At 37.6% G+C, this 25,401-nt stretch overlaps 15 protein-coding genes across 15 annotated transcripts; 7 read left to right on the top strand and 8 right to left on the bottom strand. All coding sequences in view use genetic code 12, as the record gives it.

The window, feature by feature from the left end:
- Positions 1–633: 633 nt before the first annotated feature.
- GUK1 (guanylate kinase) lies at positions 634–1,314 on the top strand (the record flags this gene model as incomplete). The annotated part of the gene is made up of 1 exon (XM_067693102.1): positions 634–1,314. The coding sequence occupies one exon, from the start codon at positions 634–636 to the stop codon at positions 1,312–1,314; it is 681 nt and encodes a 226-aa protein (XP_067547657.1).
- A 541-nt stretch (positions 1,315–1,855) lies between these two features.
- Positions 1,856–2,299, top strand: I9W82_004068 (uncharacterized protein; the record flags this gene model as incomplete). The annotated part of the gene is made up of 1 exon (XM_067693101.1): positions 1,856–2,299. One exon carries the CDS (start codon positions 1,856–1,858, stop codon positions 2,297–2,299), a length of 444 nt encoding a protein of 147 aa, XP_067547656.1.
- Positions 2,300–2,957: 658 nt separating this feature from the next.
- On the bottom strand, positions 2,958–5,210 carry BUD7 (exomer complex subunit; the record flags this gene model as incomplete). Its single annotated transcript, XM_067693100.1, has 1 exon — positions 2,958–5,210. One exon carries the CDS (start codon positions 5,208–5,210, stop codon positions 2,958–2,960), a length of 2,253 nt encoding a protein of 750 aa, XP_067547655.1.
- A 226-nt stretch (positions 5,211–5,436) lies between these two features.
- On the bottom strand, positions 5,437–6,009 carry I9W82_004066 (chromatin modification protein; the record flags this gene model as incomplete). The annotated part of the gene is made up of 1 exon (XM_067693099.1): positions 5,437–6,009. One exon carries the CDS (start codon positions 6,007–6,009, stop codon positions 5,437–5,439), a length of 573 nt encoding a protein of 190 aa, XP_067547654.1.
- Positions 6,010–6,165: 156 nt separating this feature from the next.
- On the top strand, positions 6,166–7,077 carry I9W82_004065 (thiamine diphosphokinase; the record flags this gene model as incomplete). The annotated part of the gene is made up of 1 exon (XM_067693098.1): positions 6,166–7,077. One exon carries the CDS (start codon positions 6,166–6,168, stop codon positions 7,075–7,077), a length of 912 nt encoding a protein of 303 aa, XP_067547653.1.
- Positions 7,078–7,237: 160 nt separating this feature from the next.
- Positions 7,238–7,672, top strand: I9W82_004064 (mitochondrial 37S ribosomal protein mS38; the record flags this gene model as incomplete). Its single annotated transcript, XM_067693097.1, has 1 exon — positions 7,238–7,672. One exon carries the CDS (start codon positions 7,238–7,240, stop codon positions 7,670–7,672), a length of 435 nt encoding a protein of 144 aa, XP_067547652.1.
- Positions 7,673–7,866: 194 nt separating this feature from the next.
- HAM1 (nucleoside triphosphate pyrophosphohydrolase) lies at positions 7,867–8,445 on the top strand (the record flags this gene model as incomplete). Its single annotated transcript, XM_067693096.1, has 1 exon — positions 7,867–8,445. The coding sequence occupies one exon, from the start codon at positions 7,867–7,869 to the stop codon at positions 8,443–8,445; it is 579 nt and encodes a 192-aa protein (XP_067547651.1).
- Positions 8,446–8,516: 71 nt separating this feature from the next.
- I9W82_004062 (uncharacterized protein) lies at positions 8,517–9,095 on the bottom strand (the record flags this gene model as incomplete). Its single annotated transcript, XM_067693095.1, has 1 exon — positions 8,517–9,095. The coding sequence occupies one exon, from the start codon at positions 9,093–9,095 to the stop codon at positions 8,517–8,519; it is 579 nt and encodes a 192-aa protein (XP_067547650.1).
- A 687-nt stretch (positions 9,096–9,782) lies between these two features.
- Positions 9,783–12,410, bottom strand: I9W82_004061 (uncharacterized protein; the record flags this gene model as incomplete). The annotated part of the gene is made up of 1 exon (XM_067693094.1): positions 9,783–12,410. One exon carries the CDS (start codon positions 12,408–12,410, stop codon positions 9,783–9,785), a length of 2,628 nt encoding a protein of 875 aa, XP_067547649.1.
- A 3,400-nt stretch (positions 12,411–15,810) lies between these two features.
- Positions 15,811–16,077, top strand: PGA56 (Pga56p; the record flags this gene model as incomplete). Its single annotated transcript, XM_067693093.1, has 1 exon — positions 15,811–16,077. One exon carries the CDS (start codon positions 15,811–15,813, stop codon positions 16,075–16,077), a length of 267 nt encoding a protein of 88 aa, XP_067547648.1.
- A 1,166-nt stretch (positions 16,078–17,243) lies between these two features.
- I9W82_004059 (uncharacterized protein) lies at positions 17,244–18,080 on the top strand (the record flags this gene model as incomplete). Its single annotated transcript, XM_067693091.1, has 1 exon — positions 17,244–18,080. The coding sequence occupies one exon, from the start codon at positions 17,244–17,246 to the stop codon at positions 18,078–18,080; it is 837 nt and encodes a 278-aa protein (XP_067547647.1).
- Positions 18,081–18,394: 314 nt separating this feature from the next.
- I9W82_004058 (uncharacterized protein) lies at positions 18,395–19,225 on the bottom strand (the record flags this gene model as incomplete). Its single annotated transcript, XM_067693090.1, has 1 exon — positions 18,395–19,225. The coding sequence occupies one exon, from the start codon at positions 19,223–19,225 to the stop codon at positions 18,395–18,397; it is 831 nt and encodes a 276-aa protein (XP_067547646.1).
- A 237-nt stretch (positions 19,226–19,462) lies between these two features.
- Positions 19,463–20,044, bottom strand: I9W82_004057 (rRNA-processing protein; the record flags this gene model as incomplete). The annotated part of the gene is made up of 1 exon (XM_067693089.1): positions 19,463–20,044. One exon carries the CDS (start codon positions 20,042–20,044, stop codon positions 19,463–19,465), a length of 582 nt encoding a protein of 193 aa, XP_067547645.1.
- Positions 20,045–20,245: 201 nt separating this feature from the next.
- I9W82_004056 (uncharacterized protein) lies at positions 20,246–21,964 on the bottom strand (the record flags this gene model as incomplete). Its single annotated transcript, XM_067693088.1, has 1 exon — positions 20,246–21,964. The coding sequence occupies one exon, from the start codon at positions 21,962–21,964 to the stop codon at positions 20,246–20,248; it is 1,719 nt and encodes a 572-aa protein (XP_067547644.1).
- A 1,849-nt stretch (positions 21,965–23,813) lies between these two features.
- Positions 23,814–25,319, bottom strand: I9W82_004055 (uncharacterized protein; the record flags this gene model as incomplete). Its single annotated transcript, XM_067693087.1, has 1 exon — positions 23,814–25,319. One exon carries the CDS (start codon positions 25,317–25,319, stop codon positions 23,814–23,816), a length of 1,506 nt encoding a protein of 501 aa, XP_067547643.1.
- Positions 25,320–25,401: the final 82 nt, after the last annotated feature.

Below are 25,401 nucleotides of genomic sequence, written 5' to 3'. Positions count from 1 at the left end.
TTTTTGTTTTTTTTTTTGTTTTTGGTTGGCTTTTTAGCCATTGAAGAAGCACACGACCTAAATGGGTCCAAATGGGTGCAAAAACAAGTAGAGTTCTACAATGAAGTAACAAGTAGACCTGTTCATTCAGTAGGGATTGTCAGTATTTGATCAATGTCAAAACTAAAAGATATTTTGTTTCATGAAAGAAAGAGTCCCGTTTCAACCAACAGAGAAAGTTTTGTTGGAAAATCTGTGCAAAATCTATGAAATGAACCCACAAATTAGAATAGTGACAGAGACGTATAAACTAAGATCATGCGTTTGAAAGCAAGAGTAAACAACGTATATAGGCTGTTCTTGTAGGATAAATTCGGGCTATAAGGCAGGTTATCGAAATCTGGCTTCAGATAACATGAAGAAACTGTATCTCTCCCACCTTGCGTGTCAAAATATAAAACACAATAGTGAGAATCTATACACGAGCTTCGGAGTATAAACATTTACTTTGAACGTGTGCTTTGGGTCTCAATTCAAATCGCGTCACAAAAAGTTACCAAATAAAAAACTCCTAATAAACAAAAAACAACAAAAAAAATTCTTTATTGCCTTGTTATTGTGCAATTTGTGAAAAAGTTTTTACAAGAAAGAGAGATGTTTACAGGCAATCGACAAGCCACAGCTATATTAACATTACTTCGACCTTCATTTAGTAGTAGTATTCGCATACCCCTCCACCTTTCACGTCAACAACAAGCTGCCATGTCCACTTCATCTTCAACTAGACCCATTGTAATTTCTGGTCCTTCAGGAACTGGTAAATCAACTTTACTAAAAAGATTATTCGCAGAGTATCCAAACAAATTTGGGTTTTCAGTATCAAACACTACAAGAAAACCAAGAGATGGTGAAGTCAATGGTAAGGATTATCACTTTTCTACAGTTGATGAATTCAAACAATTAATTGACGAAGCAAAGTTTATTGAATGGGCACAATTTTCTGGTAACTATTATGGAACCACCATTAAGGCAGTTAAAGATGTTGCTGATCTGGGAAAGATTTGTTTATTGGACATTGATATGCAAGGTGTCAAGTCTGTTAAAAACACTGACTTGAACGCCAGGTATCTTTTCATCAGTCCACCATCCATTGAGGAATTAAGAAGTCGATTGGAAGGTAGAGGTACAGAGAGCAAGGAGAGTTTGGAAAAGAGAATTGCTGCTGCTGAAGGTGAACTTGCGTATGCAAATACTGGAGCTCACGACTTGGTAATAGTCAATGATGATTTGGAAAAGGCTTATGCTGAATTTAAAAAGTTTATTTTGGAGGAATAGACACTTAATTGAATGGATATAGAATAGTAGGAGCATATCATGTAGTATCCTCTGTGATCAGCTTGACCGGTTTTGCAAGAGAGAACTTGCCATTTTTGCTCTTTTTGGCCTAAGCATCCACCGGCCAATCAATCTCTGTGTAAAAAAGGACTTGCTCCTAGCGTTCCCCCTAGCCTTACTATTATGCTTGGCATGTGCCGTGCCATATGTTATGTATAAATGAGCAATTTTTCCTACATCGTCCGATTTAATTCTAAAAAAAAAGGATGCACCGACCCGACTCTATCGTCACAATACTTAAAAAGGAAATCCAATAGAAAAAATCCAAAAAAAAAGAAGACTTCTCCGATTATTATCAGAAATCCACAACTTTGCCACACTTTTCATCTTCAATTTGCCCAGATAGCCTATAACCCCTCCCCAAATATTACTCCAAAAAATGACGACAGGACTTCCATCATCTATGACCTTTGGCGAGGAAGAGTACGTTTTAAATGGGAGGCCGCTAGCTCCTACTTAAAAGACAATCTTTTTAAAGACTATGGTACTAACAGAGCAAACTAGTGAACAAGATTTCATGCAAAAGTTGGCAGAAAAGGCCAAACAACAACCACTTGTGCCTCTAGGATCCATCCTCACGGCAGGTGCCGTGATTTTAGCCGCCAGATCAATGAAGAGGGGTGAAAAGATTAAAACGCAGAGATATTTTAGATACAGAATTGGGTTCCAGTTAGCAACTTTGATTGCATTGGTTGTTGGTGGTATGACTTTTGGAATTGCCACGCAAGAGCAAAAGAAATCTAAAGAGGAGATGTTGAGGGAGAAGGCGAAACAAAGAGAGAAGTTGTGGATTGAAGAATTGGAGAGAAGAGATGCAATAATCCAAGCTAGGAAGCAGAGATTGGAACAGTCAAGAAAAGAGTTGAGAGAGTTGGCTAAGCAAGGATTTGATAGTGAGAGAGATGGTTCAGAAAAGGATAATTGAATTGATAGCAAACAAACTCAAATGATCCCATATCCTTATAGGGTAAATATTCTTTTGTATATATAATTTGATAAATAAACGACGTAACGGTTTCAAAGGGTATCTGTGGCGATGTGAAGTGATACAGCATTGGCCAAAATCGCCACCGTCACTCTTGCTCTAAGGTAACACCCACTCTTGTTCTAAGCTAACACCCACTCTTCTTCTAAGATAACACCCACTCCTTCTTTTCTAACTATTTCTTCAATGCTGGCTTTATCTTATAAAACTCGCTCGGCGAATACACAAACCTATCATTTTGCGGAAGCTGAGGAAAACTTGGAATCATCTTGTTCTTCTGTACTTCTTCCAAATGGGATTGGAACATGGATAACCTATTGAATGCAGACATATCGTAAGATGGAGTTAGATGTTCGAGTAGGATTGATAAGGATTAAGTAGATATTCTGGTGATAAAGAAAGTAACAAAAAAAAAAGTATAAATTTTTCAAAAGATAAGTAAAAGGTGATATTTTGATATTTTGACATTTAAAAAAAATTGCAGCATGTCTCGTGACCTCGGAGTTTAATACACCCAAATACAGAATGCATTCATAATTGTATATTGTTTTATTAAAACTACATTCAAACACACTTTTTTTTAATAACGAAACCACTCCTACTCATCAGCATTATTTAGGTTGTACAACTTAATATAATCATCATTTAAATCCTTCATCATTTCAATCACTCCATGGTTACTAAAATGGTCCTCCTTATGGTCTTTGCCATCTTTATTGGCAGCACCTGGTAATTTGATTTCACTGTACAACGCCTTAACCGAACTTTCAATTTTAACTGATCCTTCCCATGCAACTAAATCACTTAAGCCTAATAATAAGAATGGGGAGAAATCAGAATACCATCGATGATTCCATACCAATAACCGAACTATACTTTCCAAAATCTTTTCATTCAATTGATTCATCATTTTGGAATAGTTTTGAATAAAACTTGGGTTTCCGCTAAAGGATGATGTGTTTTTGGTTATAAGCCTTGAATGCTCTTTCAAGTAGTATTTCAACATTTCACGCTGCGACTTGGCTGAAAAACGGCCACTCAAGGCATTGGAAAAGGCAACTGCACCTTCTTTAAAATGCTTTAATCTGTACGCTATCAGACCAAGTATTTCCCATTCCAAGGTGGTCTTTTTATACTCCATTTGCTGAGCTTGGAAATGCAACGATTCAGCTTGCCACATGGTAAATGCTCTCAAATCTTCATACAAGAGCATAAACAAATTGTCTAACCATCTTTCACATAATCTCTTCTTTTTAAACTCTTCGTCATAGTCGGTATCGTCTTCAACAGTTGGTGCTTCTGGTGCTACTGATGCTGCTGCATCAATAGGCTTTTGAGTTGGTGACTTGATAGCCATAGTTGATTCAACATCGCTTTCAGCAACTGATGGAGTTGCATTGGTGTTGGTAGCGGTATCATTGACATTGACATTGACAGAAGATTGGGTCGAGCCTTTGCGGAGGTGACCATTGGCCGTTTTCTTATCTTTCTTGTATTCCTCTTCCATGACAAAGACCTTGGCACGGTACTTCAACAACTGTTCCCAACCAGTTTTAGCTACAATCTCAGTCAACAAATCATACGCCTTGGCATATGTAGATTTCAAGTTTGCTGCTGGCAAGTTGGCCAATTGCGGATCCAAATTCTTATGTTCAAAGCTAATATCATTGCTTTGCAAGTTTGAAACTTCGTCCAAGGTGACATCCAAAGGCGAAGGCAAGTGTAACTCATCGTGTGTCTTAATTGGTACAACTCTCTTTAATTGATATCTCTCCTTATGGGAATTCATTGGACATGAGTTTAGAGTTAATAGAGCATTTTCAAAATCATTCAACTTGGTATAACATTTGACCAAAACCGACCAAGTGAAATAATCAGAAGGAGACGACTTGACTGCTTGCTTTGCCAACTCCAATGCCAAATCAGGCTTTTTCTTATCCAAGCAATATTCAGCTTGCAAGACCAATGTGTTGGCGTCCCTCTTGTTATCTTGAACTCCCTTATACATGGTCTTGACAGCTTCAATTTCATCCTGCTTCATTAATTGAAGCTTTGCAATAATTGAAATAACACTAGGTTCTGTCTTGTACAATCTCTCCAAAATCTCCAACCCTTGGCTATAACTTTGAGTCAATTCAACAATTTTCAAAAATCCATCCACAAGGTAGTTGTTTACAACAGTTGGTTGTGGAAAGTCAACATTACATCCCAACTTGGTTCCCTGAAAGAACAACTGCTCAAACCCAATTAAAAAGTTATTCAACAACTCCTTTGATGTAACTCCATTGTTGAATGGGTTAATCTTTCGAACTTCAACTACACCGCCCAACTTATTGGCATCTTCATTATCTTCACTTTCCAAAACAGCACGAGTAATAGAGGTGACAAATGTCTCCATCCATACTCTTTCCAATTGTTTTTCACTCAAATTGTCTTGAATCATTTTCCCTTCCTGATTTAAAATTTGAATGCCAAATTTACCAGGAATATGAACCGTGACCCTTATATCCAACTTGCTAAAGGCGTTAAAAGTACAATACGTCAATTGTGGAACTTTCCAATGTTTCTTCTCTCCAAACCAATACTGTGATTTCGATGTCATCAAGTTAGCCAAGCTCTGTAAATGAGCCGCAATTGAAGCTATTGATGATGTATCCACCCCAACAAAATATAGAAACGTGCCAATTTCGCCATGCTCCCTTTTGGCATTGATTGAGTGCTTGTATATGTTACATAAATCAGGAGGGCCCAATTCTATAAATTGAAACAACCGAGCTGTACGCTCAGTAAGACATGCCCCTGGGTATTCCTCCCTGACTTCTGGAATTGATCCTAATGATGGAGGTAGCATTGTGATTTGTGGATGTTGGAGCTTTGGGTTATAGGACACTTTCTCTTTTTTTTTTGTTGTTGAAACTTTTTTTTTTTGCGTTGGCATATTGGCTTAGCGGTTCCCTAGAGGACTGTAAAGATGATGTTTCTACAAACTTCTCTCACTTCGTTACGATCCTTCATAGGGTATGTTATTATTACAATTGCTTATAAACTACTACATTGTTTACACACAGGAGGTTTTGCTAATTAGGCTTTGACTTTTTCCTTTGTTCATCCCTGTCATCACCCTCTGGCTCATCGTAGACACTATCCCAATCTTTTGCCGTTAAGCAGTACTTCTCAGGAGGCAAGTTTAATCCCCACTTCGGTATAACTGGAGGTAAAGGCTTAGAATTCCTCTCCTGTGCCAACTCCAACATTAGTTCCTTTGGTGGCACCGGCTTGAACTGATAATTACCCCTTGCAGCAATAGCTAGTCTAATATCATCAGTGTTTACGGTTGCATTGGCACTGGAATTCAAATTGGAGCTAGCTGGCTTAGCATGGTCATTGTAAATTAGCGCATCTTTTAAAATCGATTTGGTGTACCTATGAGCAAAATCCATCAATTGTAAAGGCACATGGTCTTGATAATTCTGTATGCCTTGAGTTGCAAATATCAAATGAAGTAACCGTACATCACGAGGTACGATGGCCTCCTTCTTTTCTGGCGTGGGTTGTGGTGGTGAAGCTTGGTTCTGTGTTGTGGCTTGTCTTGACGCAGCTGTTTGTGGTGCCGATATCGCATCTGCGGAATTTGGAGCTGGAACACTCATACGGGAAGCGTTGTTGGGGGAGACAGGCAGTGATTATTAATGATGACTGCAGAGTAATTGCCGATTGTTTTCAGTTCATGTCGATTTTCTTTTTCAGTGCCGCACTTTCAAATTTTCGACACTATTTTTCCAATCATTGCTTTACAGCTAAAGCAAATGTCAGACGAAGGAGAGGTATTTGAAAGACCAGATACAGTGGTAGTCAACGCTCCTCTGGGAAACCATCACACAATTGAGCCATTTGCATTTCTCACATCCGTGAAAGAAAGTGAACGAAATCACAATGTCCTTCTTATCTCCAACCAACCATTCAAGATTGATCTCAAAGCAATTTGGACTCATTGTGGGTTAGTAGTGTGTTCAGATGGTGGTGCTAACAGATTACATGATTACTTTACCAATGACAAAGAACGAGAGGATTTCTTGCCAAATTACGTAGTTGGAGACTTTGATTCGTTAAGGGACAATGTCAAGAGATTTTATCAATCTAGAGGGGTCAAGATAATACCTCAATATGGTCAATACAGCAACGACTTTCAAAAATCGGTAAGGTGCATACAGATCCATTTTCTACTTTCAGAACAGGGTAAACCATGGCCGGAGGTTGATGAAGATGACGGATTAAAGGATATATGGGAGAAGGAGTTGCATGGTTCCAGCAACATAGATATTCGCATTTACGCATTATCGGTAATTGGAGGAAGATTTGACCAAACTATCCAATCGATAAACCAGCTATACATTCTTCACAAAGAACAATCCAACTTACATTTCTTCTTCATCACCAATTATGATTTGATTTTCTTGTTGTATAAGGGAGTCAATTACGTCACTTATCCGAATAGGGCTATTTTCTGCAAAGATACATCTTCGCCTCCTTTGTGTGGGCTATTGCCTCTTGGAGATAAGCCTGTCACGTTAAACAGTTTCGGCTTCAGATACGATGTCAAGAACTGGGTTACAAAAATGATGGGACAAGTGAGCTCATCGAATAGAGTTGTTGGAGAGAAAGGATTTATTGTTGAATGTACCGAAGACATATCAATGAATATAGAATTAAACTTATAGACAGAGATAGACTTTAGAGTCCGTTTGATATCATGTGGTAGCGTAGCTCACCAACCCACCACCAAGCTTTTTTTTTTTTCCCTTTTTTCAAGCAATCAAAATTTTCCAATTTCGCAAGGCCATAACTTTACACATCGAGACACTTTAGTTTTGCTTTCAAATGAGTATGTTTAGGTCCCTTGCGAGAGCGTCATTCAGGGGCGTCAACCAATCGGCAGTAAGGTTTGCCTCGCTGTATATACCACCAAGATCACCAATACTATCATCGCTTGCACCACTTTCATTCACATCATCAAAACCAAGTGCAATTTTGCAAACTCCAAACTTGGTGCCAAGTGAAAAGGAAGTTACATTGAAGTTGCCTAAGATTACATCTTTCCCCACATCGAAGCTTCCCAATAAAGAAGCAACTATTGCCATTGAGATGGAAATAGTGGGTGATGAAATCAAGTTTGAGATTGTTGATGCAGGGGAGAGTAACAATGAAATGTACGCTGATTCAGTGTTGCGTAAAAGAAGATTAAAGATGAAGAAGCACAAGTATAAGAAGAGAAGAAAGGCTCAGCGTGCGTTGAGAAAGAGATTGGGTAAGTAGGTATAAAAGCATGTATATAGGGATTGTAATGGACAATACAACAGTTTGAGGAATATCAGGTAATGACTCCTCTGTGGGTTGTGTGTAGATATAAGAGGTATGGCTCTTTTCTGGTGATATTCATCTGCTCCGAATTTTTGAAGAAAATCGCATCCAAAAAATTTATTTGTATCATCAGTCATCCACTAAGCATCATGTCTACCATCACATTCGTCACAGGCAACTCAAACAAGCTCAAAGAAGTACTTGCCATACTATCCACTTCGGCCCAAGACGCCAACAAAGTCGGCAAATTCCACATCACCAACCAATCAATTGACTTGGATGAAGTTCAAGGCACCATTGAACAAGTAACAATCCACAAGGCCCAAGCCGCCGCTGAACAAATCAATGGACCAGTATTGGTAGAAGACACATGTTTAGGATTCAACGCATACAATGATTTACCTGGTCCATATATCAAATGGTTTGTTAAACTGATTGGATTGCAAGGGTTGGTGAAGATGTTGGCGGGGTTTGAAGATAAGGGAGCTAATGCGATATGTACATTTGGGTATTGTGAAGGGCCAGGTAAGGAAGTCAAGATTTTCCAAGGAAGAACTGAAGGTGTGATTGTTGATAGTAGAGGTCCAACTGATTTCGGTTGGGATTCAGTTTTCCAACCAGTTGGATTTGATCAAACGTATGCTGAAATGGACAAATCAGTTAAGAATACAATCAGTCATAGATATAGAGCATTAGATAAAGTAAGGGAATACTTGTTATCCCTTTAGATAGAAACCTTCGTTGGTTAATTTCATTATAATCATTAAAATATATTCAAACTCTCTCTCTATTAATCAAATCATGCAAATATCTCTTTAATCTTTTCCAAAAATCCTCCCTTCTTCTTATCCTTCTTAGGACCATGAGACGAGACACTATACAAAGCAGGCATACCACCACCTTGTTGTTCATTATCCGACGATGATCTACTTTTAGAATTCAGAACCACATTACCAAACCCTCCACGACCAACACTAAAACCTTTGGAATTCGTAGCTTGCAAATCCTGACTCCCTACTTTACTGAGCTTCTCACCATCGACATCTTGTAGTTTTCTCGTCAATTCAGGGTCATTGTTATCAACCATGTTTCCAAATCCACCACGGCCAGTGGTTACTTTTGACGTTGTGAGATGAGGAGTGTTGGAGCCTACTGGGACTAGTTTTGGTGATGGTAGTTGGTCTGATCTTTTGATATTGCCAGCACCTCCTCTTCCAGTGGAGTAGTATACTTGTTTCTGTTCACCACCTGATATCGTTTTGTTTAGCTCCTGTTGTGTATGGTCTCGGGTGTTGTTCGTTGTTGTGTCCAGTTCTGACGTTTTACTTTTAGATTGGTGTATGTTACCAGCACCACCTCTGCCTGTTGAATAAGTCATTGTTGGTATTGATTGTGGGGAATAAGCTTTGAGTTGAAGTAGCGGCAAATATCGACTTCGTTGTCAGATTTGTGTGAAGTTTTATGAATAGCAGCAGCTTGGTTATACTGAAAGCGAGATTACTCCGAACGTCTATAAGGTACGCTTGACAGGTATTTAGTTGATTGATGTTCAATAAACTGTGGTGGGGCCTTTGAACCGAAAAAAGCAAAAAAAAAAAAAAAATTAAACTGACCAAACCGAGAGAAAATAGAGAGACACACAACAGAAGATTGTAATTATTGCGGTGCGGGTGCAATTTCGCAAACAAAAATTATTGATGCCGCGCGGATATTAATCACCGAGGGGGGAACCGCCTAGACTTTTTCGTGAGTCATGAGAGTCACAGCTTGACTAGTCAATTTTGTCGTTTAATGGACCACTTAGAAGAGGTAAATCAAATCTATAAATAGATTAGCGGATATCACCGTCGATTCCAAAAACAGCCAATCATTGTGCTTTAGTCTCTTATCTTTTCGCAACAATTTTCTTTTTCTCACAAGATAAGGAACCACCACCACTGAAACTCTTTCAAAGATAAGATACTCGATTGGAATACCATACATTTTAGATAAGCAAATACCAAAAGCGCAATGACTCTAAACACAACTACAATATTACACAAGAGGGTCCTTTTTTGCTCCTCCTCTACACAGCCAAACTAACAATACTCGATGCAACATCACTATCAAAACGGCCACGATAACTTTGTTCATCATCACCGTCATTTGAGCTTGACTCTTCAGCCTCACACGGTGAATGCAACTCAATAATTTGCAAATCTTTCAGAGAGGCAAGTTTTGACATTGTTGTTGTTGTTGTTGCTGGCGTCATCATCATCATCATCAGTGTTAATTTAGTTGAAGAGTCAGGTTTTACCACTTGCGAGCCATTGTTGTGTCCATGATGGCTGAGCCCATTCAATGTTGCCATCTCCCCGCTAACTTTATTTTTGCCTCTTGTCAACAGCAGAGGAGCAAATTTGAATTGTCGTTGCAATTGTTGTCGATGGTAATAAAGCACCCTTGACATACGCAAGGAAGCTGTTACCACATCAGGTACATTTCTGACACCATTGCCATTTCCAATACCATAATCATCATTAGACTCTTCTTCTTTATCATTTTTGATAAAGTAAATAGCACCAGTTAAATCATCCTCCTTTTCAGTCTCATCAGCAACGTAAAATCCATCTGAATCAACAGTATAGCTTTGAGATTGGCTTTCGTGTGCAGCATCAAACTCATCTTTATCATCTTTATGTGTAGTGCCATTTTCAACAACATTGATCTTCAGTGATCGCTTATTCTGATGTGAGTAAAGCCCTGACTGTAAATTTAACGTTGAGTTGGAAGTAGTAGGTGTTGCAACTGGTGCAACAGGAGCAGCAGTAGTAGAAGCAGTAGCAGCAGCAGTAGCAGCAGCAGCAGAAGTTGCGACCACAGAATGTTGAAAAAGATTGCGTAACTGCTTTACCTTTTCCACTTCACTGGTACCTGCTTCCTCTTCTTCTTCACCTTTGCTGCTTTGATTACGTAGCTTGATACGTTTCAACTTAATCAATTTGGCATTGTAGTAATGATGAAGTCGATCCTTAACTTGAATAAACCATTTATGATCATACTTGTCACCATCATCAGCTTGTGCAGCACTACTGAGGTCACGATATTCGCCACATGACGTCGTCATGTCCACTGTTTCACTATACTCGGCATCTCCTTTAGCCCCACCACCCTGCTTCTGTTTCCCCAATAATGGAACATTCTCTTCAAACTCATCACAATCGACATGATAATGCAGCAATTGCATCAGCGACAACAGTTGTAAATCAGTCGTTGCATCATCAATGGCTACTCCACGATCGCCATCATATCCGCCAACTTTAAACCCATACTCATTCTTTACGTCACGAATCGAAGCATGAGCACTAAGTGAAGACGACTTTAATCCTTCTTCAACAACACAAGTAAACTTCTTGCCAAACTCAACCTGTTGATGGTGCAATGAAGCCGCGGCAGATTTGGACACATCACCAGCACCCAACGATGTAGTTGATGCGACTGATGACTCAGTAGGCACTCTAGTGCCATTACTATTATTGGTGGTGTTGGTGGTGTTGGTAATTGTATTTGGTGTAGCTACGCGAGACTCTAATGTACGTACCGAATTGCGTCGTTTGAGAAAACTTGGTTGATATGAAGCTACATCGGGGATGATATTGACTTTGAAATTGTTGATATTGAAACATGGGTCAAATTGGCTGCCAAATCTAGCGGGCGAATTGTATGGAGTAGCTGGGACTGTTGCATCGGTAGTTTTGCCATTGGGGATGGAATTAGATTCATTGAGATGTTTTGAAGATCTTTGTTTGTTTGTAGTTGAACTTCTAGAATGGGTGGATGTGGTAGCTGGTATTCCTGTGGGATCACATAAACTACCTTCTACTCTGTTGACTGGAGTCGTCGTCAATGTGGTGGCCGTAGTAGCAGTAGTCGCAATAGACACAAAAGATCCATTACCTCTAACAATAGAATCATTTCTTGTTATTCCTACAGCATCAACCGCCTCTTCCTCCATCTCTTCCTCGCCGTTGCCTTCTCTCACACTTTGACTACTCAAACTCAATCTCCTTCGAACACTCCTTCTTTTGCGTCTACTTTTCCTCTTTCTAATCTTTCTTCCATTTTCATCACAAACGAAAACCTCCAGTCCATTACCTTCTCTAGTTTTGAAATTCAACAATGTACCACGCTGAGAAAACTTGAGCTTGTCAACTTTAACTAGGGAATAAAACCCATCATGGTGCCCAACGGTAGGTAGGTTGAAACTCAGTGTAATTGATGATGCAGAACCAATTGGCAGAAGCTCCAATGATGAGGAGATGGAGTTTTGGTTTGGTAGGATAGGTGTATGGGCAGTTGAATGCATTCCATTGGCAACGTTGTTATTAGCATTGGCAAAGCTCTGTCTTATTGAATTCACCGGGGACAAAGGTGGCGAAGCCAGTTTGAGTGAAGAATAAGGTTTCGATGAAGTCGTCAACAGTTCCTGATCCATATTTTCATTTATAACATCTTGACCTTCAACTTCATTGCCATTGGACAATGACACCAAACTAGTCTTTTTTCTTCTTCGTCCTCTTCTTCTTAAGCTTTTCCCCTCCAAGCTTTGTTGAGAAATCGGTTTATCAATATATGGATTGTAATTCACCGCTGGTCTGTTTCTAGTTCCAGAATCAGTAATCAATTTGTCAAAAAACTTGCGAACTCTAGTCATGATTGATTGAAACAAATCCCTATAGAATGTCAATGATAGTGAAACAACCAACAAAGAGGTTTAGTGAAGAAGGGCAAAAGTACAATTATGAGTGATGCTATAACTTTTTTGGAAAATACATGTAAAAAAAAAGTGCCACCTTCCCTACGTCATTAGTAAGTAAAACTGATGGAAGGAATTCACGTGGAGAGAGAGTAGAAGATTCCCAAATTGGTGATGTGTCTCCTTTTTTTAGTAACTAGATAAGAAAAGTTAAGGAGTGGATAAGGCAAGACCGGGAAAGAAGTCTTTTGTTTTTGGTATGCTGAGTTAGAGTTTCCCTAAACAACATTTAATTTTTCTCAATTTTGGGTGCAAAATTGAATTTACTATAAACACTGGTCTTTTATGCTAATTGAAAAACGAGTGAAGCCATAATGGTTATTCATCAATTTTACTCCACAAGCGTGGGTAAATACAACGTAAGGTGCTTTCTCTACACAGTAATATTGGTATACATGTAACTTTTTTTGTGAAAAATTTGCGGCAAATTGCGTTCACTTTTTGGGCTCAAGGAGAGATTCGATAAACAACAAAACACAGTCTTGTAGTTCTTACCCCCCCCAAGAGATCAATTCGTACTTTCTCCATGCTGTCACCTAGCTTATCTTCAATTGTATCCATACCAAATCTAGCTTTTCACCAGAGAAAAACAAGAAATATAAAACTTAAATACGCGGTAAGTACACTTAAGCGAAATCACTAAAAGAAAAAGTAAAAAACAGCCCCCACATACCACACATGTGCATGCAAGAAATTAACATGTGATTCCCGGGGGAGATTGGGTACTCCAGTAGATTCATTCAGCTTAGCGAGAGAGAGAGAGTCTGTGTATGTGTAAGCAATTTGATTAACGAGACGTATGAGGAACAATAAAATATATCAATTGTGTATTGTTATTGTTTTTTGGTGACTTTCGTCTACTTCTTCTTCTCTGTATTGTTATCCCACGTGGGATTGTTTGTAATTAATTCTACAATGCACACATCTATATTACGAAGTACGAAGTTATTATCAAACTGACACACACACACACACACTCTCTCTCTTATTTACATTTTTTTTTACGCGAATTTGTTTTTTTAGACTGCGCCTCTCCTTTCGTCTTCTTTTTTTTTTTCGCGTCCTATTGTTTCAAACAAAATACTTTTTCAGACACAAAATTATTTTTTTAAATATGCGCATGATACTGACGTAGGAATAAGGCAACGTGGTCGTTTAAGTATAAAACTAAGTGGACTTAATGCATAACAGACCGAAGCCCGTTGTTGCTTGATGGAAAAAAGGAGTGAAAGAAAGAGTCAAGAAGAGAGAGAGAGAGACTAACTCAATTGTTGTTGTTACGAGGTTACATTTTATTCGAGGGATTGTCTTATTGTTTTTGCTTCCCCTTTTTTTCTGTTTTTTTTCTGTTTTATTTTTTTTAATTTTTCCTTCGATTCCGCTGTCAAAAAAAGAAACGGAATACACTATTGTTTATATGCAGAATAAGTGGTCGTGCAATTTTGAAAAACATTTATTTTATTTTTCTTTTTTTTTTATTTTTTTTTTTTCTTTACTGATGTCTGTTCTAAAGAGGAAGGTTTAGTACATGCAGCCTGCGCCATTAGACTTCGCAGTGGTTTCAAAAATTTTGCACCCAACAAAGTAGAGTAGGGTAGGTCATCAGTGGTGCATCTCGACTTAAGATTGCTATAGTAGAGAGAGAGAGAGATTAATGCTGTTATGCACAAACTTATGACATCAGCTAGAGATTTGCTTGATCACAAAAGCAACCATAGTATATTTATTGTGATTGCTGTGTGGGCACACATACGTATTTCTTCTTGAAATAGGAGTTCCAACTAAATCATTACATCTCATCCTCGAAAGTTGCGCTCTACTCTACATATGTGTACTATCACAAGACAGGGTGACAATAAAAAATAACAATAATTAGAGTTTTAACTCTTTCGAAAGATGAAACACAGCAATCTAAACGTTTTTATTTTGTATCTGTTTCGGATAATTAGGTGTATTACGTAAATGTATTACATATAATAATAATATTTATTATTATTATTATTATTATTTTTAGAATTGTTCCGATGGGATGTGGGACCAATGAAAGCAGGAAGGGTGAGGGAGACAACAATCATTCCTTCTACAGTTGGAAGTGTGATGACAAAGTAACAAGTAACAAAAGAATTGGAAGGTGAGTTGCTACTTATCTCTTCCCCACCCCAACTCTTTCTGTCCCTCCGTGTCTACATTGTGACATCATTTTGTTTCAATTTAACTCAATTAGGAAATGGAACTTTGAAAATCTCATCGAATAATTTTATTTCACTTTTTGTTTCTGACTCAGGACAAAATGAGTAAATAACACAAACAAAAAACACAATCTTAACAATAAGGGATTTGCCACCAGCCTAGTCTAAGCTTCCCCCACTGGTAAGCAGTGGTATTGTCCGTCGAAATCCTCGATTATTACGAAGAAAAGAAAAGAAAAGATGACAATAAACCTGTGTATAGGTCCTGAAGGGAGGAACATATTTGGTCACTCAGATACACCACAATGAAGAAAACTATGCACACACTTTGCGGAAATAACTGAAGGATAGATAGGCAGAGAGATAGTGGCTGTGGCTGTGTCAAAAGCAAACATATGAGATATGTTTACTGCGGTGGCAAAAAGAAAGTTATAGCCTCCCTCCCCCCCAAAGAAATATATGCATAAGGCGGGAGGGAGGTGTATAAAAGCTTTGTACTCCTACGCAAGTTTTCATCATACTAGAGTAATTCCATTTAACACGAGCCACGTTAAAAATAGAAAAAAAAAAAAAGATGAAATAGGAGCTGAGTGGGTTAAAGTATTGATGTAATGATGTAAAGTTACCTAAAATGATAATAAATTAACTCAATTCGGAAGAACTACGCATGTACACGTGATATGTGCTATAAATAGCATGCGTTAGTGGGTGTCTAAGCCTTGTTTTTACACAAATTGGTAATAAAGTCGTGCGCATGTAGCAAAAAACAAAGAATGTAACAATAGAAAATTCTACTCGTGATTGAGTGTGTATATGCAGGACATTCTATCATTTTCTTTGAATTTCTTTTTATGACTCAATAAAACACAAAAACACCAAAAGACACGCCTTAGTAAAATTTTCTTTCACACAATATAGAGTTATACATATAGTATTATGTACAGTATGTACAGTCTCTCTTCGTCTGCTGATTATAAATCTCGAGATATATAAAGGGATCTTCATATCCCAACAGAATTTTATTTTCTTAATTTTCCCCTTTTTCCTTTTTCGTTAGCTATATTTTATCTTAAGCCAAACTACTACTACTAAATACACATATATCAGAAATGCAATTCACTCAAGTTATCGCTTCATTGGCTTTAGTCGGTGCTATCCAAGCTAAATCGCACAACTCCACTACCGGTGGTGCTGTATCTAACTCCACTGGTGCCGCTGGTTCCAACTCTACTGGTGGTGCTGCTGGTAACTCAACTGGTGGTGCTTCTAACTCAACCGGTGGTTCTGGTTCTAAATCAGACAACGCTGCTAATGCTAACGCTAACATCTACGGTGGTGCTGCTTTGGTTGCTGCTGCTGTCGCTTTGTTGTACTAAGCGTGTTTTCTTAGTATAATGTCTGATTTTTTGAGTTTTTTTGAGTTTTTTTTTTGTTGTTTGTTGTATTATAAAAAGGTCCAAGCTACAAAGTTTTCAACATTTGATAAACTTACCCACCCACCTACCACAATATAGAGTGACACAGGAAGCTTAGTTTTCATATGTTGGAAATGATTAAAACAAAGACTTTAAAGCATTTTTTGTTCACAAATTTTTTCAATTAATATAATACTATTTTTTCTACTACTTTTTGGTGATGCTTTCATAAGTAAAGCTGTATTTTTTTTATTTTATTTATTCATCATTTTTTTTATTATTATTTTACAAAATAAAAGGGTTTTTTATACATCATACAAAGATTTTTATTTTGTCACACCTTGTGTGTGTGTACCCTTTTATCTTAGGAGAGTAAGCATTCTGGTTCAACAGTGCTTTCTTCTACTGATCCAATTTATTATATAGAGTATAATTTAATCTTTTAATCTTTTATTTTTTTAAGGTTTGTTGTAAGATTCAAATCGGATCTCTCTCTTGACCCCTCGCCCGTTTTGTTTTCTTGCCACGAAAAAAAATTGATTTAACGCGTGATGCTGTAAGGTACAATGAGATTTTGACAGCAGGTCATTGAGATAGTTTTTTATAATATCTTTTGCTATAATATAACGGTGACCTATGTCACCAAATGGGTGCTAGAAAGGGAGTGTAGGGGTTAATGACATTTCCTATTTCTGGGAAAAATAGTCACACTTCCGTGATTTCCGTTGTTAAGCACAAAAAAAATACGCCTTTTCTCTATTAAGTGAATAGATCAACACTCTGCTACATAGGGTAACCTCGTTCCGATGCTTCCTGCACTTAGATCATCTCTAAATCAGAAATAAATTTTTAGAGGTTGTCATTTCTAAAGATAAGTAAGTTAGAGATGGCTGGTTGTGTAAACAAACGGAAAAAAAAAAAAAAAAAAGAGAAGGAAGCGCAAAAGAATCGAACAATAGGAAAGGATATGACAATAGGAACTGTCAATTGGACCGAGGATAGAAGAATAAAAGCACTTGAATGGTTATGAAATTGGGATTACGTCATATCTATTATGAGCATATGCATCCAAAAAAGAAGTTTCATAGACTTTCTTTTTTACCTTTGAAGCTATTAGAAGTATCACTATGATGAAAATGTTGTTCAAATACTTGACATTTGTACTACTTTGTACAGTGGTTGCAAAGACAAACACCAAGACTAATAATCAAGATGACAAGACCAAGTCCATTGGTTCAGAAGAAATACACCAAAATGCGTCAAAATACCTCCAAATACAAGTTGACTTGCTGGAATTTGGAAATGATGAAATTGTAGATTCCTTAGCTACACCAGGAGAATTGACAGCTAAACAATTAGATAAGCTTTATGATACATTGAAGAAAACTAATCGCTCCAAAGTCAAGCTTTCAGTACATAACCAACCTGTCAAGACTCACTTTTTTCAACTTGCAAATCCGTTGAATTATGGTTTTCAAATACTCGAAACTGTCTACAGTGTCGTAACTTATGTACCAAGACAAATCAAAAGAGGTTGGAATCACATAGCAACTGAACTTGCAGCTGAATTTGTCGCAGATAGGAACAAAGGCCGTGGCAGTGCTAATGGAATACTCAACAGAGCCAAAGTTAATGGCCAGGAGGGCCATATTTACTTTAGCTATAGACCTACTTTGAAATTTGCTAAAGATTACGTAGTTGATCATGAACTTATACGTGAGATATTAGCCAAACGTCTTGACAAGATTAATGATGACAGCAACACAATTTTTTATAGACCGGTAAATTACGATTGTTTTCTTATATTACGGGACAACAAACTCAATAGTGATACCTGGGTTGGTACTGTGGTGTTTGGCGGTGATAGTGGAGTTTATTCTGGAGGTTGTTCACAGATTGTTCTCGCAGCTTACAATATTGAAACAAAGAGTTTAGTGTGGCGAAAGTCGGGAGAGCCGCTTTAGGACCTTCCACCAGTCGAGGACTCGTTTGCCTTTTGCTGTGTTGGTGAATCTTGTTCTACTATATAACTCCTATGTCTTTCCATGAATAGGAACGCAACACATTATGAAACAATTTACTAGTCATGATCCTAAGAAGACCCGACAACTCCTTTGAAAGTTAAAAAGTGGTGTTTTCTAGTGAAGAGAGGGTATGTGAGACGACCTACCACTTCCTTTCTATGGTTTTTTTTTCCAATGAAATCATCATTACTATTAACTATAAATCAAACCGTCTTCCACTACTTATATCATCCTTAGAGAGCTTTTTTCCCGTCTCAGCTTCTCAATTTCTTTTTCTTATGCAAGATATAAGAATCAATAGTGGTTGAATCAACAGTATCTGATTCAAACTCTTCTTGAGGATTGAATATTTCCATCAATTTTTTACTAATTTCATCCATCTTGCGTTGGAAATTAGATTCACTGTGTCCTAAACTTTGATCGTTTACGTTCACTGAATTGATAGGTTTATCGCAGCTTCCGATGTCAATATTGCCATCATCTTCCTCTTCTTCTTTTTCTGAATCCTCTTGATTCAACTCTTCTAGCTTCAACGCAACTAAATTGACCAATTCATGTAATTTGAACTTGTGTATATTGATTTCATTGTTTTTCAATAATACCAATTGCATCAATGAGTTGTAATGATCAAGTAATTTATAAAATTCCGATTCAAATGAAATGCGATGGTGATGTGAAGCATAAGTGGTACCTGGCCCTGATGATGTTGTAGATATTGATCTTTTCGATCTGATAGGTGTTGAACCTCGTTTGAATTTGCTTGCATTTATATCACCTGCCTCTTTCTCACAGCTTCCATAATTCCAAGTTATTTGATATGGTGTAGGCACATCCAACGGTGTAAAGTTTCTCACCTCATCAGCGACATCTTGCAACCGGCTAAACACTTCATCTAGTATAAACAGCTTGGAAGGAGAGCCTGTCGACTTCAAGTTTGATTTTTTTGGAGTATTGCTAGCTCTTGTGAATGTGGAAGTTGTGGGTGGTCTCACTGCAGAAGCAGCTCTTGAAGCACTTCTAAAGCGATGGAAGTTTCTGATATCTGGGGACGACTTGTTTCGAAAATGATATGGTCTATCGTACATTATTAAGCTTTCTAGTGGTTGGGTTACCACTTTGATACTTTTGGTATGTGTTTAGAACTGGCTGCTAAAAAAAAAAAATAAAACTTGAAGGAAAGAAGAAACCTGCAAAGACTGAACGAAACTCCGACAACTACTATCTTCAGCCGGTATACCCACCTACACCCAATCCCACGCTAGTACAACACAACCCGTATATTCCATATACAAAACATACGCATGCCTTTCTTGCCCTTCCCCCTAAAACACATCAGGCAACCTCTCCACAACATAAGCATGCCCACCAACACTAATAAGCGGCACCCCAGGCACTTTCCTTATCCTTCTCTTCAAATCAGCATCATTAGTAGCAACAATAAAACACTTGTGTTGCATTACTCGATTCACCAAACAATCATCAGCATAAGTTCCCGGATGACTACAGCTCAACCGTTGGATTCGAGGATCTTTAGCCAACTTTAATGCAATTCTATACTTGGCTCCCAATTTCTCCAATTCAGCCATGACACAATCAGTTATTATTGGTATACATTTCGCCATCAAACAATCCATTAATCCTCGTATTATGTCAATCTTTTTCTGAATACTGAAATTTATAAAATTTGTATCAATGAGTACTTGGTATGGAGGTTTTATAGCTTCGTTGAATTTAAAGAAAAGTGCTGATGACACTTGTGGTACATGTTGAGTTAATTCGGGATCTTTTTGTTGTTTCGATAGTTGGTTAGGGTTGATGGATTTGTTTTGCGTTAGACGTGGGTCCTTTTTAGATAATGTACGTTTTACAGCGGCAAACTTTCTTGTCTTTTTAGCTTTTCCCATTTGATGAAGAGTGTGATGTGGTAAGGTTGATAAAAGAGTGGTGATGAGATGAGATATAAAGTGATGAAATTTTATTCTTTTTTATTTAATTTTTTTCCTCGTCACGTGAATAAAGAGACTCATGATAAACACAGAGGCATAAGATTGCAAGATTGAACACAGGCAAAGTACATAGACTGAACACCTCTATTACTATACATACTACTCTATTTTCTTTTCATATATCAACTGAGGCTCCAAGACATCCTTATCATTTTCCTTCCTCTTCCAGCTCAAAATTCTCTTTTTCTCAAAATCAACCTCAAATAATCTAATCTTTCGTACATATTGTTCATTAATTGCAGTTATACCAGAATCACCCGTGATTGAATTATAACATAACCAAATGGATGGAGTTGTGCCATCTCCCTTTTGTGTTCTGGGGTTAGTTTTAGGCTTTTTCGTCAATTCCGACAAGATACATGCATCATTCTCATGTTCGTGTCCAACTGACAATACTTGATATCGACAATTGATTATATCATCATGGAATTTCACATCAGTCTTGGTTTCTAATGGATGTTTTTCATTATATGAACCAATGATTTTAAAAGTACCAACGGGGCGATATTGTGGGATGGGATAATGGAAAAATAATAATTTATAATCAGTTGAAGTGAAATCATTATTGATTCGGTATAAATAGTTGACTTGAGTTTCATCAATGAAATGTTCTTGTGAATCGAGTACTGTTATTGATACCGATTGTTCATCAACGTGGTTCTTGTCCTTGGTAATCTTATTAAAAATTTGTAGATTATCATTGGTTACTCCATGTAAATTAGTTTCCGCAAATGGGACAAATGTATTGAGACAATTGGGCAACGATGATAAAAACTCAATAATCGTTGATTTTTCTTCTTTATCTTGTATTTCATCACCAAATGTATAAATAAATTTTGTATTTGATGCCAAGATCGGCTGTAAACTCTTCAACAAGATCGACTTGTAATCCAATGATCGTTCAACATCAATTAAATCACCAGTAATAACAATCAAATCAGGATGTTCTTGTTGAATAGTAGACTCAATAAATTTTAAAGTCTTCAAATCTGAACTGCATTTAACATCAGCAGTACCAGTACTACATCTGCCCAAATCTTGTCCAAAATGTAAATCTGAAAGTTGCATCACTTTATACTTGTTTTGACTCGTTTCTAAAATTTGATCCTGTTTAACGACAGATTTAGCTTCTTGTGAGATTTGCTTTTGATATTCTTCATATTGGTTGATACTCATCATTGAGATTGACAAGATTGGATGGACGGACTCTTCAGTTGATAAATGCAACGTTTGATGGAACTTTCTTGAATCTATCAAGTCATTGCTACCAAATAACACATCAATTGATCGTAGCACCGGTGTATCTTTTGGCAACGGATGTTCCGTATTGTTGATGATGAATTTTTTGTACAATTTAAAGAAATGATTGTCTTCTTTATCATTCACCTTGACAACTTCATATCCATCATGTTGCTCCAACGATAGTCCCGAGATAATTCTTGTAGCCTCATCCAACGATAACAACTTTACTGCAAGATAATACTCATACTCATACAACTTCTTCTTCTTCAGATCACTTTTAGCATACTTGTAAAATGTCATTGACGGATTAACGGTGACATAGCCCGGTGGTATTTGACAAAACTTGAAGCTACGACATTTGACAATTGTTACATCTGATATGACTTGGTTCTTTGCGTGTATTGTTGTCTCCAACTCCTGCTGTAGCTTTAGTAGTGTGTTTTGCGGTATAGGTGTGTTTTGTATTGCTTGTACTGTGATAAAGATGAGTACGAGTAGACTGGTTGTGGCGATGGATATTAGTAGTTTAATATAGTGTCGATTTATAAACATGGCGCTCTTCCTAGTCTTTGCCATAGTGTGCAGGTGAGACGGTAACGTTGATAAGGCCAGTGATGGGTTTGTAGCAGTATTGCTAGTATTGAAAAGTTGGAGATATCTAGCGGGATATTGTCGGACTTATATACACAAACAAAAAAGCTAGTTTTGAAATATGGCTCCACCTCTTTCAATGGTACGATAAGTGTAGCTTTTGTTGAAAAAGAAGGAAAATAGAAAACGTAATAGCTTTTCAAAAGCTTGTTTGTAGTTATTTATACTGCAAAGCCCATATTATATTATAGTATTTTCCAATTACGATTGAAATTTTTCCTTTTTTCTAAATTTCCCTTTCGTTAATACATAGGGTTTGTGTTATATTGAGCTGTAATTTTTCTTAATTTTGTTTAAAACCCGCCTCGTAGATCCTTTGTGGTACAGAAAGAGAGAGTGAGCAATACACTTTGTATGTAAACAAACAGTTAGATTTGTACCCAAAGTGTGGGTCTATTTTTAGTCATTGACATACATAAACGCTGGCAGCAGAATCGTAAGATTAAATAGAGTCTACTACACACACCGTCTAGGGATTCCCTCTGCATGTGACGAAAGAATTATGCTCGACCGGATATAACCCGCTTCTGTTCGATTAAAGTGTTCTAGACTTGCCTTTTCTGTGGTGTTTTCGTAAAAATATGAAAAACAAGAACAGAAAAACGATAGTATACATCTATATTGTATAATATACGTAATCGATATATACATATAAACAACAAGAATATATTTCTTGTCCTTCTTTCCAACAAGTTAGGGAAAATTGTTTCTCTATCTCTCCACTTTCTAAAATCAATGAGCATCTGTCTCTTAAATCACACCACTAGCAAAATAGGCTTATTAGAGTTTTCAATAAGAAAGGGCCTAGCCATGGTTGGACGGAATCGATTTATACCCGCGCTCAAGTTGGACATGGCTTAAATACAATGCACCACAAACTAAAATTTTACACTTTGCGTATTTTGCTTTGAACTATATTTGTTTCAATCCTGAATTATTCCAAATCGGGTAGTCCTAAACCTTAACTTGGCAAAAACAAGCAGAAAACAGCTTAATAACCGAAACGAAACATCAGTTCAACTTATGTAATGATTATTGTTTGTGCTAACTCGCTATTGATTGCCATTGTTTTTTCTTTTTTTCTTTCAACAATGGAATTCACCCCATTTTTACGCTTACGCGAAGGGTTACATATATAATTATACGAGTAATTGATATTTTGTAACACGTGTTACACCTAGAAAAAAGGTATACCCGTGATTTGCAAATTACAAGCTTATTTTTGACACCGCCTCAATGCAAGTTTGCACTAACTAACATCTAAGGCGTTATTTGGATGAGCTAATAGTTTAAATCCGGTCCACTTCTTCAATACAATAAGGTTTTTAGTGTATAAAAAGAATCGTGCAGCTGGGCGGAGCCGGCATTGTTTGGTTTAGAAGCTTGGCTGTCTAAGGGTCCTAATCTTTTCGGGACTCGGTTTCAAGTTGGGACAAATATGCTTCTACGTATACCGGTGAACTTTGATGTTGGGCGCTGTCTTTGTTCAAACCACACTCGCTCTTGTAAACTCCGTAGAAGTCACCAAAGGAAGAAACACGAATAGGGGTTTGCAAGCAGACTCTTGGCTTAAAACGTGTGTAACTTCTCGATTATAAAGAATTGGGCAATGCATATCAACGCATGTAATTCTCAATAACTAAGTTATACAAATTACGTCCGTTATTTCCGGTAGAGGTCGTATATACGCCAGATGGAAGCTTATATGCAACGGAAAAACAGTTCGGTTATTTGCAACCGTGCCATAACTCAATAAATATCTTCACTACTTACTCTACACCTCCTCAATCCCACGCTTCTTATTCAATCTAGCTTCAAACTCTTCTTTGGACTCTCCGCTTCTCCACCTCAACTTATGAGCTGGATGCGACTCCAATAAGAAACTAGAATCTTTACGATCAACACCAAATAATTGCTCTCTAAATGACAACGGACGTCCAATATCAGGATAATCATCCCACACTAAGCCACGTTTCTGTAATTCGGGAATCAAATACTCAACAACTTCCTCAAATGTAGTCGGCTGTACTGCATACGTAATATTGAACCCATCAACATCCGATACTTCAATCCAGCGTTCAATTTCATCAGCAACTTGTTCTGCGGTTCCATAAAGAACTGGACCCAATCCACCAACAGTGATTTGCTTAGCAACATGTTCCCTTGTCTTTTTCACATGTTCTGGCTCACCAGGAGCTTTCTTGTTCCATAATTCAAGGAATGATTTAACTGCATTGGTCCCAACGGCAGTGATATCTTCACCATATTTGTATTGACTGATGTCGATACCTGTCCACCCGGAAAACAAGGCTTGTGCTCCCTCGATATCACCATAGCTTTGATACTCTCTATACTTGGATTCAGCTTCTTCTTGAGTTTCACCAATGATTGGAGTAATTAATTGCAAAAACTTTATGGATCCTTCAGGACGACCAAATTTTTCAAGGGCAATTTGTTTAATCTCTCTAATCAGCTTGGCAAGAGCTTCGGGTGCAAATTGCGTAACAAATACAACTTCGGCATGTTGAGCAGCAAAGTTCTTTCCAGCACTTGAAGTACCTGCTTGAATAATAACAGGCAATCTCTGATAAGGATTGGGTTCAGAAATAAATGGCCCTGGAACTTCAAACCATTTACCTTTGTGGTTGATTTCTCTAATCTTGTCAGGATTGGAAAACACTCCATCGTTAAGCTCAACCGCATCATCAGCCCATGAACTAAGAAACAATTTGTAAATGACCTCAATATACTCCTCTGCACGTTGATACCTCTCAGCATGCGGAGGTAAATCTTCTCCATTTAACAAATTCCTAGCAGCTGAATCCAAATATGAGCTAACCACATTCCATCCAATTCTTCCTCTCGTCAACCAATCCAATGTCGCCAATCGTCTAGCAAAATGGTATGGTGATTCACTAATGGTGGAAAATGTAACTCCAAATGCCAATTTCGAAGTAACAGCAGCACACGCACTAATCAAAGCCAGTGGTTCGATATTTGGAAATTGGGCACCCGATGTAGCAGCAGCGGTGAAATTTCTCGGTCCATTGTACACGTCATATGGTCCCAATACATCAGCAATGAACAATCCATTGAATTTACCACGTTCAAGCAATTGGGATAAATTTGTCCAATACTCTAGAGTGTTGAAGTTGCGCGATTGGTCTTTGGGGTGTTTCCAGAGACCAGGTGCTTGAAGCCCTGAGCATCCCATTTCAAAAGCAAATAGCTTCAATTGCTTCTTTGGTTTGGTTCCATTTGTCTTGGGTGATGGTGACATCGTAGAGTAGGTAAAGATTATGATGGACGTTCATCTAAAATATATTGATAAGGAACATTCTCCATATTTATAACATCCAGGG

Source organism: Candida metapsilosis (assembly GCF_017655625.1).
Source record: "Candida metapsilosis strain BP57 chromosome Unknown scaffold5, whole genome shotgun sequence".
Classification (NCBI taxonomy): Eukaryota; Fungi; Ascomycota; class Pichiomycetes; order Serinales; family Debaryomycetaceae; genus Lodderomyces; species Lodderomyces metapsilosis.
Note: the sequence above shows the minus strand (reverse complement) of the source record. Positions and strands in the feature narration are given on the sequence as shown.